This window comes from Periplaneta americana, chromosome 14, assembly GCF_040183065.1.
Source record: "Periplaneta americana isolate PAMFEO1 chromosome 14, P.americana_PAMFEO1_priV1, whole genome shotgun sequence".
NCBI lineage: Eukaryota > Metazoa > Arthropoda > Insecta > Blattodea > Blattidae > Periplaneta > Periplaneta americana.
This window is the reverse complement of record NC_091130.1, coordinates 9,554,244-9,570,736: the sequence shown is the minus strand read 5'-3', so window position 1 is coordinate 9,570,736 and position 16,493 is coordinate 9,554,244. Positions and strand designations below refer to the sequence as shown.

Here is a 16,493-nt window from a genome sequence, read left to right as displayed (position 1 = left end):
CTTCTGTGTGTATGCGTTCAGTTGTCATAATATATAATATATATGATATAGCTATTTTATAGTGAAGTGCTTTGTGTGGAGTGTAGCATTGTATGGGGCAGAAACATGGACATTACGACGAAGTGAAGGGAAGCGACTAGAAGCACTTGAGCATGTGAAATGGACAGACAGAATAAGAAATGAAGCTGCGTTGGAAAGAGTGGGTGAAGAAAGAGTGATGCTGAAACTGATCAGGAAGAGGAAAAGGAATTGGTTGGGTCACTGGTTGAGAAGAAACTGCCTACTGAAGGATGCTCTGAAAGAAATGGTGAACGAGAGAAGTGTTCAGGGCAGAAGATGATATCAGATGATAGACGACATTAAGATATACTTATCTATACTAATAATAAATCTGTAGCCGAAATTTTTCTGGTAATTTTCGATTTTCCAAAAATAATTGGTCCTAACATATATAATTAACCACCCTGAAACCGAAAATCGCTGTCTCTCTGTCTGTCTGTATGTTTGTTACCTTTTCACGCGATAATGGCTGAACGGATTTCGATGAAAATTGGAATATAAATTAAGTTCGTCGTAACTTAGATTATAGGCTATATGGCATTCAAAATACATTATTTAAAAGGGGGGTTATAAGGGGGCCTGAATTAAATAAATCGAAATATCTCGCTTATTATTGATTTTTATGAAAAATGTTACATAATAAAAATTGCTTTAAAAATCATTTCCGATAAGTTTTATTCTTTGAAAAATTTTGATAGGACTGATATTTAATGAGATAAATGAGTTTTAAAATTAAAATAACTGCCATCTAAGGCCGTGTAATGAATTAAAAAACAAATGACTTCGTGTATAAGGGGCCTTGGACAGCAACAATCGAAAGCTATGAAAGATAGCCTACAGATAATGTTTCTGCGTTTCTATGAAGTAATATCAGAAGCTTAATTAACCGATTTGTATAATTAATTATTAATTCACCATTGGAAAGTGTAGTTTCTCTAGATGGACATAATGCTATAATGTTATCACAGTAACTCCTGAGTGAATCGAGGACAGGTAAGATTAAAATAGCTTCTTATGCACAGAAAACTTGATAGGCTATTCTGTATATTCGTTTCCTGTATTTCCTAAACTAATTTTTATGACCAAATGAGTGGTCTCTGGATCAAAATGATCGCATTTTAATTTTTTAATTAAATTTAAATTAAGTAACATAATAAACGATTTATCCTTATACCAAACACAAATGTTCCCTGGATCAAATGTCCTATTTTAATTATATAATTACTTTATATTTATTTCTAACGGGTGCAGCGGAGCGCATGGGTACGGCTAGTAGATCATATGCGTAGACTAAGAGGAAGGGAGAAAATAGGAAAAATTAGAGAATGGTGAGTTTGCAGTGAAAGAGCTGCCCTTGGGCAGAACATTATGAATGAATGAATACAGTAAGAATGAAATTGTATATAATTTTACAAATCTGTTGATATAGAGATATAAACAGAATGAAAGCTAGCATTACATTTCCTTTGGTTGAACTGTTTACAATTTCAGTATTAAATGTGATTTATTTACTTATTTTATTATTCTTTTTGGAATGGGAAAACACTCACCGATTTTTCTATTCGTATTTTCTTTCTACATGCAAGGAGTTACAATTAAATAAAATAGTTGGAAATGAAAAATGAAAAGAAATGTAACATGGTTAACATATTCAACATCCGTATAGTAGCTACGAGTCATGATACACAAACCTTTTTTTTGAGCATGTTGAAATTATCGATTATAACACCAATGAAGAGGTTAAGCGTGAAGAAGGAGCCACACACGATGAAGACAACAAAATACAGATAAGCATAAAGATTCGCCTCTCTCTGAGGCTGCAGGTTCACTCCTCTCGCATCCACTGCATCAGCCATCACTTCCATCCATCCCTCAAACGTTGCCTGTAATGAAATTAGATAAGGATAACATTCAAGATTCAAAATGGATAACAAAACATTTAATTAGTACGTCATTAAACATTTGTTTATATAAACTCAGAATCATCTCAAAATTAATAATTCCTTACAACTTAATTGTGTTATATTTAAACTGTGGTGTTGTTTTACTTTATCTGGTTGACTAGTTTTGATACAGTTTCCATCATCCACAATGTAGGGCTAAATATTAACACCGAAGTTATTTATAGTCCCGATGCTGTTATTTCCAATGTGACTCCGCCTCTTTGCTTAGGTCTTAGGAAGTGAAGGCTCTATAAAGACAAGGTAGGTAGTATCATTCGCCATTTTTGTTCTTACATTGCCGAGCTACCATAAGAGGAATCTATTTGCCACACCGTTAAACATTATCATGTCGTAGCTCCTATGATAAAAAATCAAACGCAATGTAATTCAGAAAATAATGAGTGGCAAATAACATCTTCGTGTGCTTTCTGCAAACGCCAACGAAAGAGCTAAAATGGCGGGCGATTATATTAAGTATTTATCGAGCCTTAAGAAATGAATCAGCGAATCACAAGACGCACACGTTTAAATGTAGCCGACCTGCAACGCGATTGGCTGCCGGAAATTAGAGCGATGGGACTATAATTTCAATTAGGCCTACTTACCGGTAATAAATCATCAGTTCTATCATTGTTGTTATTGTTTAGTAACAGTTGACTAAACTGCCCGAAGACAGGTCTAAACCTCACAAGTGCTACTAACAAGGCACAACTTATGAGGCAACTAAGCCAGGAGATAATGGGGTAGAGTGGCCATTTCCTTTCCCCCCTCTTCTGTTATATATAAGCGTTAAAAGAATGTAATGAAGAATAAAGAAAGTACATTTTGTTATAAAGTATTTGTTACCAGTACCTTACAGTTTTGTGGGCTAAAATAATTGAAGAGGTGGATTACAAAACCAACTAAGTCAGTTTTTGGTGATTTTTAGCTATGCTGCTTAATGTGCTCTCCTATATATGTTACACAATTCTAATAACAGAATATAAGCCAAATCCAACTAAGGCATGTCGATTTTAAACGTCAAAATTGACTGTGTTTTCCAATAATTTCGAAAGAAAAATTGTTCCGGGGCCGGGTATCGAACCCGGGATCTTTGGTTAAACGCACCAACGCTCTATCAACTGAGCTACCCGGAAACCCCCGGAACAATTGTTCCTTCGAAATTATTCAAAATCAACTTTATAGGGAGTTATACTTGAAAGCTTGACTTGCGGTGTTCTCCAAATCCAACTAAGTCAACTGTTGTTTTATTCCTGACCCAACTAAGTCGATGAACATGTGCACTGCTGACATAGCAGTGTCTGGCGCGTTTTTTCAGTCCTTCTACTGTAGTTGCACGTTGCAGTTCGCTACTAATATTCCTGATGTAACATTCCTAAACCAACACTCTTCCAGACAATATTTGATATATTTGGTTACAGCACTTCTTTACATGTAATGGTGTACCTCACATTTCTGTATCCGGTGCCACCATTAACACTTACATTAACACATATTTGCAGTACATGTCTACACAACTTCTACCAATTAAACTATGTACTTTTTTTTATTATTACTTGTTCAATCTCCCTTTCAGTATTTCTCCTACATTTCGTTTGCTATTCTCTATTTGATCATTAATCGTAATATATCTAAATTTATATATGCCTTTCAAACCCCCTTTTTCCTCTAACTACTATTCACTAAGATTTCAATTTCACTTATTCTCTATAAATTATCATATTGAATTATTTGCCTTACTTGTTCTTTGACCTTTTCTCCTATCTGTCTCTTATATTCATTTACTGTTCCAACGTTCAAATGTCAGTACTAATTTTATGCTGTCACTTGTTCATTTCTTTTAACACTTTTTCACTTTTCACTCATTCATATTTGCGCTCACTTTCAACTTTCTCTCTATTCCACTTACACCTGAACCTTTCACAATGCTCTCACTTCCTATAAATCTTATATTTCTCTCTACACATCAGCTTATACACTTTCTCGCTCCCCTATACTTCTCTATCATTTACAATTACAATTACCCTTTACTAGCACTTTTTGATCACATCCCCACATTTTTTAATCGTATCTAATAACATTGCTATATCCTCAGCTGTCGCAGGTTCTGACCTTTCTTTACTGCTTGTCTCTGCTTTATTTCTATCTCTGTCTTTCTTTCTATTTCCTTCTTCTTCTTCTTCTATTCCTCTTTTATTCCCCCCCACGCTTTCACTTCCACATCCTAGATTTCCACTCACACTCGCACCCTTAATCTTTTCACTACTTTCTTCCCTATCGCTTCCTGACTCTTGGTTTCTCTTTTCATCCCCACTCGCCTTTTTTCTAACACCTGTGCTTCTTGTTCCGTTATTGTCCGCATTCCTTCTGGAGTGCGCTAACCTTACTGCCATCGTATGGAGACTAGGAATCTGCTTACGCTGCTTGATCACGTTACACTTATCTTCTCGATGTGTCATCACCTCTACACTTCCTCGTACGTCAGCACTTCCAGACAATAAAATTATACATCAAAGAAGTTGCCCACAACATCCACTCCCATCAGATTGCAGAAAGAACATATGGCAAACACTGGAGAGGGGGCCTTCTATCAATACCTAACAGACCAAGAAGATTGGCAGTCGCGCATTTCCGCCTTGCAACTGGTCATGACTGCTTGGCGCAGCATCTCCACCGTTTCGGTATTTATCAACATCCAACCTGTAGAGCTGAGACGAGATGTTATGGCACCAACCTGCGCTAAGTTTTAAATTGCCGGCCGGCAGGGTATAGGAGTGGGGGTTGTTTGGGTTATGGTTCTCAAGCTCAGAGTGGCAGGCATATCCGTTTCATCCCTTTCTAAAAACATTCGCCTTATCTTAGTATCGCCACTTTCCTACTCAAGAGTCAGAAGGTACCTAATGAAATAACGCCCGCTATTCCATCTTTATATTCTTATTCTCCGTCCGAATCAGACGACTGATCTGTGCTGGAATCAGATGTCTCTTAAGTCTATGGAAATGTTCTCCAAAATACTGTCCATCACGTGCTCACTTTCAATGTAATTGTTCTGTACTTTCCTCCCATAATCATACACTGATATCCATTCTTGGAAGAAGCGATTGCAGAGTCGGCCTCTGCTTATGCATAGCGTAGAAATTATAGATGAGTCTTCTTATGACTTCCTCATCAAAACTGTCTACAGCTGCAACAATCTTCTTCTTCGGCTGTGATTTTTCCGGACTGGAGAAAGAATCTGCTGTTCCTCCCTCAATATTTTTCCCTTCTTTCCTGATTCTGCCAAGGTTCGCTTTGAAATACCAGTGGCAGCCAGTACTCTTGCACACACGCTTTTCAATGGAATTGGTATTCCGTTTACACCCTCTTCTGACGTGAATTTCCATACATAGTATGCTATTTTCCGATAATGTTATATCTCTAATGTGATAAGTTGAGCTATATATAATCTTAATTTTCCTTATTGTGTGTACTTAGAAATATTGTATTCACTGTATACTTTGTACTGCACTATTTTATTACTACTATTAGTATTATTATTATTATTATTATTATTATTATTATTATTATTATTATTATTATCATTATCACTATTCTTCTTTATTATTATTATTATTATTATTATTATTATTATTATTATTATTATTATTATTATTATTATGAATAATTGTCTTTTTTTTTGTATGCCTCATTTATTTTGACCTGCTGTTCACATATTATTATGCTTTTTTCTTTCTTTCTGTATGTTATATATTATGTCTGATTTCTTCTTATTTGTTGTTTATTTTTTATTATTATTATCTTATTCAGTTTTGTGTGTAAAATTGTAGTGTAATTTGTTAATTTGTAGTGTTTTTGTAACTCAGTCTTTACTCCTGGTTGAGTGTTAGAGAATGCCGTATGGCCTTAACTCTGCCAGGTTAAATAAATCATTATTATTATTATTATTATTATTATTATTATTTCATGTCCTTGACTATGAACTACTCTATGATTTCACACCTTAGACAATGCCATAATGAGGGCGCTCAGAAGGACAATGTTTTCAGTATTAGCAATAGCGGTAGTAGCAGAACGATCTGAACACTCGGAATGCTAGTAACCAACTAACCCAACACCCCTCCAGTTGAGTGTGAGGGCGAGTCCAAGCAAACGAACTAAAATGCGTCCCTCGCGCCGGTGCCATAACTTCTCGTCCGGGCTCTACCCTTTGTGACCTTCAAGAAGCGATGAATAGGGATCATCTCCAACGCTGCCCAGCTCTAAAATCACTGACAGAATGTGCCAGATACTGGGAAGCTAGAAGCCTCATGCCTCTGTTTAGTTCTTAGTTTTTAGTTCTTTAAGGATTTTGTTTAGTTCCTTCATTAGATTTAATTTTAAGTTATATTAAGTTAATTTTTTTAATCTTGAGGTTGTGTTTAGGTAAAAGATAAGTTATCTATGTATCTGTCATTCGAATAAATAAATAAATACATTAAAAAATACCATTACTTACTTACTTACAAATGGCTTTTAAGGAACCCGAAGGTTCATTGCCGCCCTCACATAAGCCCGCCAGCGGTCCCTATCCTGTGCAAGATTAATCCAGTCTCTATCATCATACCCCACCTCCCTCAAATCCATTTTAATATTATCCTCCCATCTACGTCTCGGCCTCCCTAAAGGTCTTTTTCCCCTCCGGTCTCCCAACTAACACTCTGTATGCATTTCTGGATTCGCCCATACGTGCTACATGCCCTGCCCATCTCAAAGTCTGGATTTAATGTTCCTAATTATGTCAGGTGAAGAATACAATGCGTGCAGTTCTGTGTTGTGTAACTTTCTCCATTCTCCTGTAACTTCATCCCGCTTAGCCCCAAATATTTTCCTAAGCACCTTATTCTCAAACACCCTGAACCTATGTTCCTCTCTCAGAGTGAGAGTCCAAGTTTCACAACCATACAGAACAACCGGTAATATAACTGTTTTATAAATTCTAACTTTCAGATTTTTGGACAGCAGACTGGAGGATAAGAGCTTCTCAACCAAATAATAACAGGCATTTCCCATATTTATTCTGCGTTTAATTTCCTCCCGAGTGTCATTTATATTTGTTACTGTTGGTCCAAGATATTTGAATTTTTCCACCTCTTCGAAGGATAAATCTCCAATTTTTATATTTCCATTTCGCACAATATTCTGGTCACGAGACATAATCATATACTTTGTCTTTTCGGGATTTACTTCCAAACCGATCGCTCTACTAAAAAATACCATTAGCTTTGAAAAAGGGAATGACATTCTTAAGCTGATGAAATACATATCAGAGGAAAATAGTAAAGCCAAACAATTTTATGAACAAGCACTGAAGGAATCTGGAGGGGAAAATGACAATACTGTTCGTATGTGTGACGAAGAAAAGCCATTTGTTCAAATGAAAATAAAAAAATTGTAAAATTTCATGTTGAAACTAACATGTACATATTAAGTTCAATTTTAGTATAGCAATAAATAAGTTAGATTTCAATTTCAGTGAAAATAGAACATTGCAATATACAATTCAACCATTTTCAATTTTTGTAAATGTAAAGTGTAAAATCTACGTTACAACTAATAGCACGTAATAATATTACATACAGTGTAATATTTTTTCAGTTAACACAGCATTTGCAATTCAATTCCTTATTTCTGTAATGGAAAATGTAATATTCCATGTTAAAACTAACACGTAAAACGTTACAGTATTTAGGAATAAATATGTGCAACATTTTCTTGAGTTAACACAGCATACTTGAATTAACCAGTGTAGGAAAATTTTCTGAATTTTTTTCAAATCAGACTATCATGACTTAGTGCAATTTTGAAAAAAATATGCGTCTACAGATTGTAAGATATAAACGTAAATGCCACAAATATTTCGCAATGTCATATCTATGTTTTGACGGATTCAGATAATCAGCTCCAAAATAATTATTTAAATTTTATTGCTCTCCTGAAAGAAGTAGCTTTTTGACTTAGTTGGTTTTGGAATCCACCTCTCCAATTATATTAAAATAAACTTTTACTTACCACTTGAAACAGCGCCAAATATGCATTCCCCACATTATCAAATGTGATTTTAGAATTCACCCAAGAATAATTTTTACGTTCACATTCATCTACATCATCCACATCCTGAAACATAAGAAATACACAACACACTCTAAATGGAGGGTGTGAACACAGATCATACATTAACAGTGCCAATCATTTAATTATGGAAAATATTAAAAGTTGTTTTGGCATTGTTCTGCAATTCTAATTTATACTACTAGGTTCAAAAAGTTCCCGGAATTTTACTACCATTTTTCTTATTAATATATAACAAGGGATATTATACATTTGTTTTGTTGGTAACATTCATGATGTCATTTCCTTAAAGTTTGTTGATAATGGCAATTATTGGTTTTGAGTTGTAGGCAATTGTTTATCATAGTGTTTTGTTTGTTCGTCGCATTTTGTAATTATGTCCACAGAGCAAAGTACAAACATCAAGTTCTGTGTTTTGCTGGGGACATGATCAGTATGGCTGATGAAGATGGTGATTTCTTAAACAAAATGAAACTGGTGCTACTTGTACGACCCAGTCCCTAAACGACAGTCATCTGAGTGGAAATCGAAAACATCTCCTCGGAAGCAAAAATTTCCTAGGGACACTTCCAAAGGCAAAGTTATTTTAAATGTTATGTTTTATTTAACGACGCTCGCAACTGCAGAGGTTATATCAGCGTCGCCGGATGTGCCGGAATTTTGTCCCGCAGGAGTTCTTTCACATGCCAGTAAATCTACTGACATGAGCCTGTCGCATTTAAGCACACTTAAAGCAAAGTTATGTTGGAAGTTTTCTTCGACTCTCAGGGTCTCATGCACCATGAGTTCATTCCAGAAGGTCGTACTGTAACGAAAGAATTGTACGTAGAAACCCTCCGTCGCCTCTGGGACGCAGTGAGAAGGAAACGTCCAGAAAAGTGGGTAGAAAAAAACTGGTTCCTTATGCATGTGACAATGCACCTGCTCATCGCGCAATTATTGTAAAGAATTTTCTTGCCAGGCACAACATAACTGCTTTGGATCACCCACCATACTCTCCTGATCTCTCACCACCTGATTACTTTCTGTTTCCCCGTCTGAAAAGTCATCTGAAAGGACGGAGATTCAATGCTGAAGAGGTTATCGCAAACGCGACGAGAGCACTAAGACGGGTTTCACAAAATGGCTTCCAGGCCTGCTTCCAGGAACTCTACACGCGTTGGCAAAAGTGTGTAGTTGCGGAAGGCAACTATTTTGAAGGGAATTCTGTAGAATAGTGTTTAAGGTACGTTGTTTCTATGATGCTAACAAATTCCGGGAACTTTTTGAACCTAGTATGTATAGTGCCTTACTCATGTATGTTCAGCACGGGCTTGTCACATTTATAGGATCATTGGGTATTTATGAGTAGGCCGTGAACTATAACCACAGTCTACTATATACAGTCACGAAGCTTGAGTTGTTGAGGGTACTAGGAACAATAGACTGTGCCGGTACTATTTTGCATTGTCTGTAATGAGTCGATAGTAGCGAACCTAGTGGTTTGCAACTATCTATGGATGCATATTGCCTACGTATTGAGTTTCGTGAGTGTATATACTCGGATAGTAAAAAAATATTCAAAGAGTTTGATATTTTGCCCCTACCTTCTATTTACATTCTTGAAACAGTCTGTTTCATCCACCAAAATTATGATAGTTTTAAAATAAACTCTGATTATCACAACTACAGCACAAGAACATGCAATAATTTACATTTTAATCATCATAGGTTATCCAAAAGTCTCAATAGCTTATCACATACAGGGATAAGACTTTACAACAAACTCCCTGTTGAAACTAAAGCCCTTAATTATGCTAGATTTAAAAAGTCAGTGAAACATATTTTACTTTTCCACATGCCTTTTACTGTCAATGAGTATCTTAGTTTAGCACTCCAAATTTAGCTTACAGTAGTTAGTATCTCCTTTTGTGTTTACTGCTCTTCTTTTCTGTCTGATTCATGTCTGGGGTGAGACTGCCCAAGAAGATAAGGAAACCAAGAACCTTGTACAAGTAATGGTCTGAAGAAAACTGTGGAGAATTGACTTCATTACTGAATGTGTTGATTGTATATTATTTGTATATTATTGTAGACATCTTGTATGTCGGAAAAACATGTATGTAACCGCATATTTATTATGTATTCACTCTGACGATGCCATGAAATCATTGTATTTCCTAAGGCTAATAAATATCTATCTATCTATCTACTGTGCTATTACTGTGATTCTGTTTCTATTGTCATTTGTTATAAATGGCTTGTATTCATTTCTAATACCTGTAATCGCATTACTGTTGTTTATTCAATGATACATTTCTGACTCTATTTCAGAAATGGATGGACCAAATTATTATTATTTTTTTGTAGACAGATAGAGTTTATCCTGCTTTTTAAGGTGATAAGCTACTAAAAATAGTCGAATTTTGACAAGTTTTATTATTTTTTTTTTTCGTACTAAAAATGTATGGCTTCATGAAAATGTTATCTAAATATTTTAATTATAAGTATACTTTTATATAACTGCTGTAAGTTGTGTTGAACCAAAACTTTAAATTTAATTTGAAGAGAAGCGAATAGAAGCATTTGAAATGTGGATATGGAGAAGAATGGAGCATGTGAAATGGGCAGACAGAATAAGAAATGAAGCTGTGTTGAAAATAGTTGGTGAAGAAAGAATGATGCTGAAACTGATCAGGAAGAGGAAAAGGAGCTGCTTAGGTCACTGGCTGAGAAGAAACTGCTTATTGAAGGATGCTCTGGAAGGAATGGTGAACGGGAGAGGAGTTCGGGGCAGAAGAAGATATCAGATGATAGAAGACATTAAGATAATATGGATCATATACGTAAACTAAGAGGAAGGGAGAAAATAGGAATGATTGGGGAATGCTGGGTTTGCAGTGAAAGACCTGCCATTGGGCAGAAGATTTATGTATGTATGTATGTATCTCAAAAACTATATTTCCTACTTTTTTTAACAACAAGTAGCCTATTCTTTTATTTCTCAGTGGTTAAAGCTAGAGTAATGAAACTTGGCACACTTATTCATTAATATCTCTGTTGTGAAATGGAGCATTTGATTGGTTGTATCCAGTATAGTTTTATTGCTAGAGAATTATACGAAAAGCAGTATTATTTTTTATTAATGTTTGAACACTGAAGAAATTATATAAATATATATATTTTTTTTACAAATGAGCAAATTAGAGTAGGGTATTACTAATGTTCCATATGCAGTGTTACCTTAAAAAATAACAGTTTTATTCTTTCAGAAAACAGGATTTTTACTAAGAAAAAAAAAACAAAAAACAAAATATGTTAATTAAATTTTTTAAGAAGTGTTTATGAGTAAAGAATGAAATTTACTATGTGTGATTATGATAATGATATGATTATTCAGTCAGCTCAAAAATTTTGGATTTTAGAAATTTCAATAGCACATCACCTTAAAATGAAGGTAGGGAGTGTAATTTGAAATTCAAAAGTGGGAGTAGGGGATTAAGAGGTAGAACAGAAAATTCAATCAGCAGTGGCTTTGAACTTCCCCCTTGAAAACTAAACTGGAGTGTTTTTCCTCAAAATTGTGTCCCCTACACATCTAAAATTATTCAAGGAGAAAAGTTTTGAAATTAACATACGTTATACTGATATTTAACAGACAGATATGATGAAAATTTCATTCTTAATTCTTCAAGAATATCTGGAAACATAATTATCTGCCTCATTGTAATAAACTTGCGGTATATGGTACCTAAATTTAATTACTAAAGTTATTTAGAAGTAAATGTCTGAAGATAGATATTTCCAAAACAGCTAACTTACACTAAGAGGGAGCAGATTCCCTTCATCATCCACACACTTGAAGAACTTGCCTCCAAAAAACTGGACGCCCATGATAGAGAATATTAACCAGAAGACGAGGCACACTAACAGCACGTTGAAAATGGAAGGGATGGCGTACATGAGGGCATTAACGACTATCTGTAAAGAAGAAAATGTTTATAGACACGATAATCTCAGAATTTTACAGTTACAGTATATATTACAATGTAGATAATTTCAGAATTTCATATTGTTGGCTTAGAGCGTAAACCTGCTAACTACCAAAAAGAAAATTTTACAAGGGAAGCAAAAACTGAGTTTAAATTAACTGTGAAACTTTAGAACCAAATCCCAAGTTTCAAAGTTAATTTAAACTCAGTTTTTTGCTTCCCTGTTTTCCCAAAGAGTTTCTTAAAATAATATTATTAACATTTACATAATATTATCGCAATTTGTGGATAATGTATCTTACCCTCATGCCTTGCCACCTGGAGATCGCTCTAAGAGGTCGTAGTGCTCGGAGAGTTCGCAATGACCTCAAAACTTTCAAGTTCTCGTTTTCCTCAATAAGTAAACTGAATATAGAAACCTAGACAGAAAAATGACACCACTTGAATTAGTTCATCTATATTTCCACAGCAAAAAATGGTTATAAGGAAATATGTCTCTAAGAAACTATGTAATTATTTTTATAGTTCCTTGCTTCCTTGTACAATGAACAGTCAGAATATTATAAGAAATGATTGAAAGAATTTAGTTTTGTCCTTTAAATGTGCAGAAATTTGATCTGAACAAACATAATATTGTAAAATTCCTTTGCAGAATGAAAAGTTACATTTGTTATATGTCAGATGGAGACAGACTAGTATTCCTGGATGATATGCAGACCTGGTGACCGTTATGAAACTGTCTGAACCTATTTCTATGATATCTAAGAATTGTACATTATTTCATAAATTATCTTATTTCATTTCATACCCAGACTTAATTCTCGGTCTTTAAATGTACTACCCAATGAGACATGGAATTTATTCTTTATAGCCTCATTTTTTATATTTTCATCTCATCAAACCTATACGCACATAGAATTATTCAAATTCAGAAACAACTAAGTAAACTAAAAAAAACTCCAAAAGGAAATATCATTTCAATGGATACCTAGTCATTGTGGTATACCTGGAAACGAGAAAGTCGATAATATTGCAAAGCAGGCAACATATTTGCAAACAAGACCTCTTCAAGTGATATCTCTAGCCAGTGCTTTTGCTTCAGTAAAGTCTCATTTTACAAACCTATGGATCAACAATTGGCTCTCTTCTGACAAAGGAAAAATTTTAAAGTCTGTACAAAAGAAACCAAATGACCTGGAAATGTACAAAAACTTGCCCAGACATGTTCAAACATTTTTAACAAGACCCAGAACAGGTCACATTGTCACTCAATTGTACCTACACCGATTTCTCATTTCTGATAATTCTACTTGTCTGTGGTGTAATAATCATGATGAAGATCTGGAACACATTCTTCTATACTGTCCATCCATAAACCACAAAAGAAGTAAATTAAAATCATCAGTACAGTTGCAGAAGACACAGCCCTGCAGTATATATTGACTACACCCCACCTCTGGCTACTAGCAACAGGCATCTATAATGAACACCGATCAAAATACCCCTCATTTCTCGTGAAAAACAACAAATGAATAGACTACAGTGGACTATAGTGGACTTTATGCTCGACCATGCTGAAACGTAGTAATTATACACCTGGTAGCAGACCTTTAATGCATGTCATTAAAGTACACCTACTCATTAAAGGTCAGGTCTTTCAGCCAATGACGACTCCGGTTACAACTGTTCAGCCAATGACAGGTCAGCTTTCTACCGTTATAAAACCGCAAGTATCGATTATTCTCGGATATGCAATCGAAAGAGAATTAGCGAAAAGTCACTGAGGCTGGAAATCCAATAATGTCGCAGAAGGTTATGTTCTGTTACTATAATAATTAGCGTTAATTGTAAATAATATTGAAATAAATTCAATTTGTCATCTCGTTTTTCAATGTATAATTTAATTTCGATGTTATCTCTGTAGGTTCTTATGGCCTAGCAAGGTCAATGTGGACATCTGTTCCTCGGAAAAAATCAATACTTTCGCGTCTACACACATTTCACAACATACGGAACATTGCTGAAGGTCAGATACAATAAAATTAATAATATCAAGTTAGAAATATGGTCGAGCATAAAAAGTCGTATGAAACTCGCCTATAATGGTCATTAAGAAGCTCGTATGAAAATTATGACACTCGCTTGCGCTCGTTTCATAAATATCCATACTCACTTCTTAATTACCTTCATTATAGGCTCGTTGCATAATGTACTATTATGTTGCCAGCAAACAGCTGGATACATTAAGAAGATTGATTGATTGATTGATTATTTCATCTCATCTCCCTCCTCCGGTGTTGTGCACGTTATACATCAATCAATGGAAGCAATACAGAAATAATTCATCCTGCCTCATAGATGGATTTGAAAACACGAAAATGCCTGAAATTGGCATCTACTAGTAAGTATTCGTCTTTAATTCGATATTAACACATAATATTTCACTGTACTGTCTGATTATTACATTGCTAACTTACAAAGACAATGATGAAGTCGAGAATCGTCCAGAAGCTGGTGAAGTACCTCCAGAAGCCGAGCGCGAGCCACTTGAGCATCATCTCTATGCTGAAGAGGGCACAGAAGCCCAGGTTGGTCCAGTACAGGACGTTCTTGAGCACGAGGTTGTCGTCCAGGTAGATGTCCTCGAAACAGAGCGTGATGCTTGAGGCGAAGATGAGGACCAGGATGAACCACTCGAACACGGGTGTGTCCACCACTGATAGCACCTGAGTTCGGATCCTGGTCCAGCGCTGACCACATGGTGTGTTCATGTAGTAATCACAGCAGGTACATCTGGAAAAGAAATCCTCCATGAAAATGTTTATGGATAAAAATATTAATTAAGTAGGTACTGTATGACGGCCGGGTAGCTCAGTTGGTAGAGCAGCTGGCTACGGACTGGAAGGTCCGGGGTTCGATCCCAGGTGGTGATAGGATTTTTTCTCGTTGCCAAACTTTCAGAACGGCCCCGAGGTTCACTCAGCCTCCTATAAAATTGAGTACCGGGTCGGGTAAAAGGCGGTCAGAGCGTGGTGCCGACCACACCACCTCATTATAGTGCCGAGGTCATGGAAAGCATGGGGCTCTACCTCCATGCCCCCCAAGTGCCTTCATGGCATGTTATGGGGATACCTTTACCTTTACCTTTTAAGTAGGTACTGTATTCCTGATACAGGAATTCTCTTGTTCTTTCAACGCTTCTTCCCTTTAACCTCCTTCTCTTTCCTCTCCTTAACGCCCTCCAGCGACAACAAAATGAAACTTCAACGTGCTCATAATTTGTGTGTACGTTTTGTAAGCAATGTTCGTAAATATGATCATATTACCCCATCCCTGGAAGCAATAGGTTGGCTTAAACTAGATAAGAAAAGAAATTTACATTCACTTCTCTTTCTCTTCGAAATCTTGAACTCTTCTATTCCTTCGTACCTGTCGTCTCGCTTCACTTACCTTTCTTCCCACCACAATCTGAACACACGCTCTCGCCATGAAACAATACTAACAATACCATCCCATCGCACCTCCTCATACTCATCCTCTTTCACAATAGCCCTGCCAAGACTCTGGAATTCGTTACCTGCTAGCATCAGGGACTGTCGAAATAAAATTCAATTCAAACGCAAACTTACTAGGCACTTGGTCAGTAATTGAGACTCGTTCAGACATGGTTTCTTGTAAATAGTTCTTTTAATCTACCACAAAATATCTCAATATCCGGTAATTTCATCACTATAGAATTTTGTTATTGTAGGTTTAATTTGTAATTTAGTAAATACAAAAATATTCTTTGTTCTTAACTTCTATGATAAAATGTCTAGCTTTCATTAATCAGGTATTCTTGTCGTACTTTAATTTTTATTGTAATTGTAATTGTAAATTTAATATTAATTGTAATCTTATTGTTCATGTTATAGTTGTAATCCCCTGGTAGAGGGGCAGAGAAGGCCTGACGGCCTTATCTCTACCAGGTTAAATAAATAAATCTAATCTAATCTAATCTAATCTAATCTAATCTAATCTAATCTAATCTAATCTTTTGCCTTTTTTTGATCTCTTGACGTTGAGGTTTTTCTGGGATTTCCCTCAACCCATTAAGAGAAAATGCTGGATAGCTTTTGGCACTGGACCCTAGATTCATTTCGCTGGCATTATCACTTTATCACCTTCATCTCACTCAAATGCTAGATAACCATCGCAGTTGATGAAGTGTCGTAAAATAAACCAATAAAAAAGGTACAGTACCGATATTTATTATTTCTTATTGTGTGTTTAATTATTTACAAAATAAGATGGCTATAAACAGTGAGTTCATTATTGTCTCTTTCACATTGCGTATTTTTATAACTCTTTCTGCGATATTATTATTATTATTTTGTATAATTGCAATAGAAAAGTGGGAAAAGTACAGTAA

The 16,493-nt window shown here is 35.5% G+C and overlaps 1 protein-coding gene across 2 annotated transcripts in view; it reads right to left on the bottom strand.

Annotated features, from left to right (window-relative positions):
- LOC138713121 (sodium channel protein 60E-like) overlaps nucleotides 1–16,493 on the bottom strand; it is a 983,436-nt gene that overhangs the window by 24,081 nt on the left and 942,862 nt on the right. For both annotated transcript variants that reach the window (XM_069844908.1, XM_069844909.1), the window contains 5 exons: nucleotides 14,560–14,875; nucleotides 12,385–12,501; nucleotides 11,913–12,071; nucleotides 8,052–8,156; nucleotides 1,752–1,943 (listed from right to left, as the gene is read on the bottom strand). In XM_069844908.1, coding sequence (XP_069701009.1) covers nucleotides 1,752–1,943; nucleotides 8,052–8,156; nucleotides 11,913–12,071; nucleotides 12,385–12,501; nucleotides 14,560–14,875 — 889 coding nt within the window. The remainder of the gene's footprint in view (nucleotides 1–1,751; nucleotides 1,944–8,051; nucleotides 8,157–11,912; nucleotides 12,072–12,384; nucleotides 12,502–14,559; nucleotides 14,876–16,493) is intronic.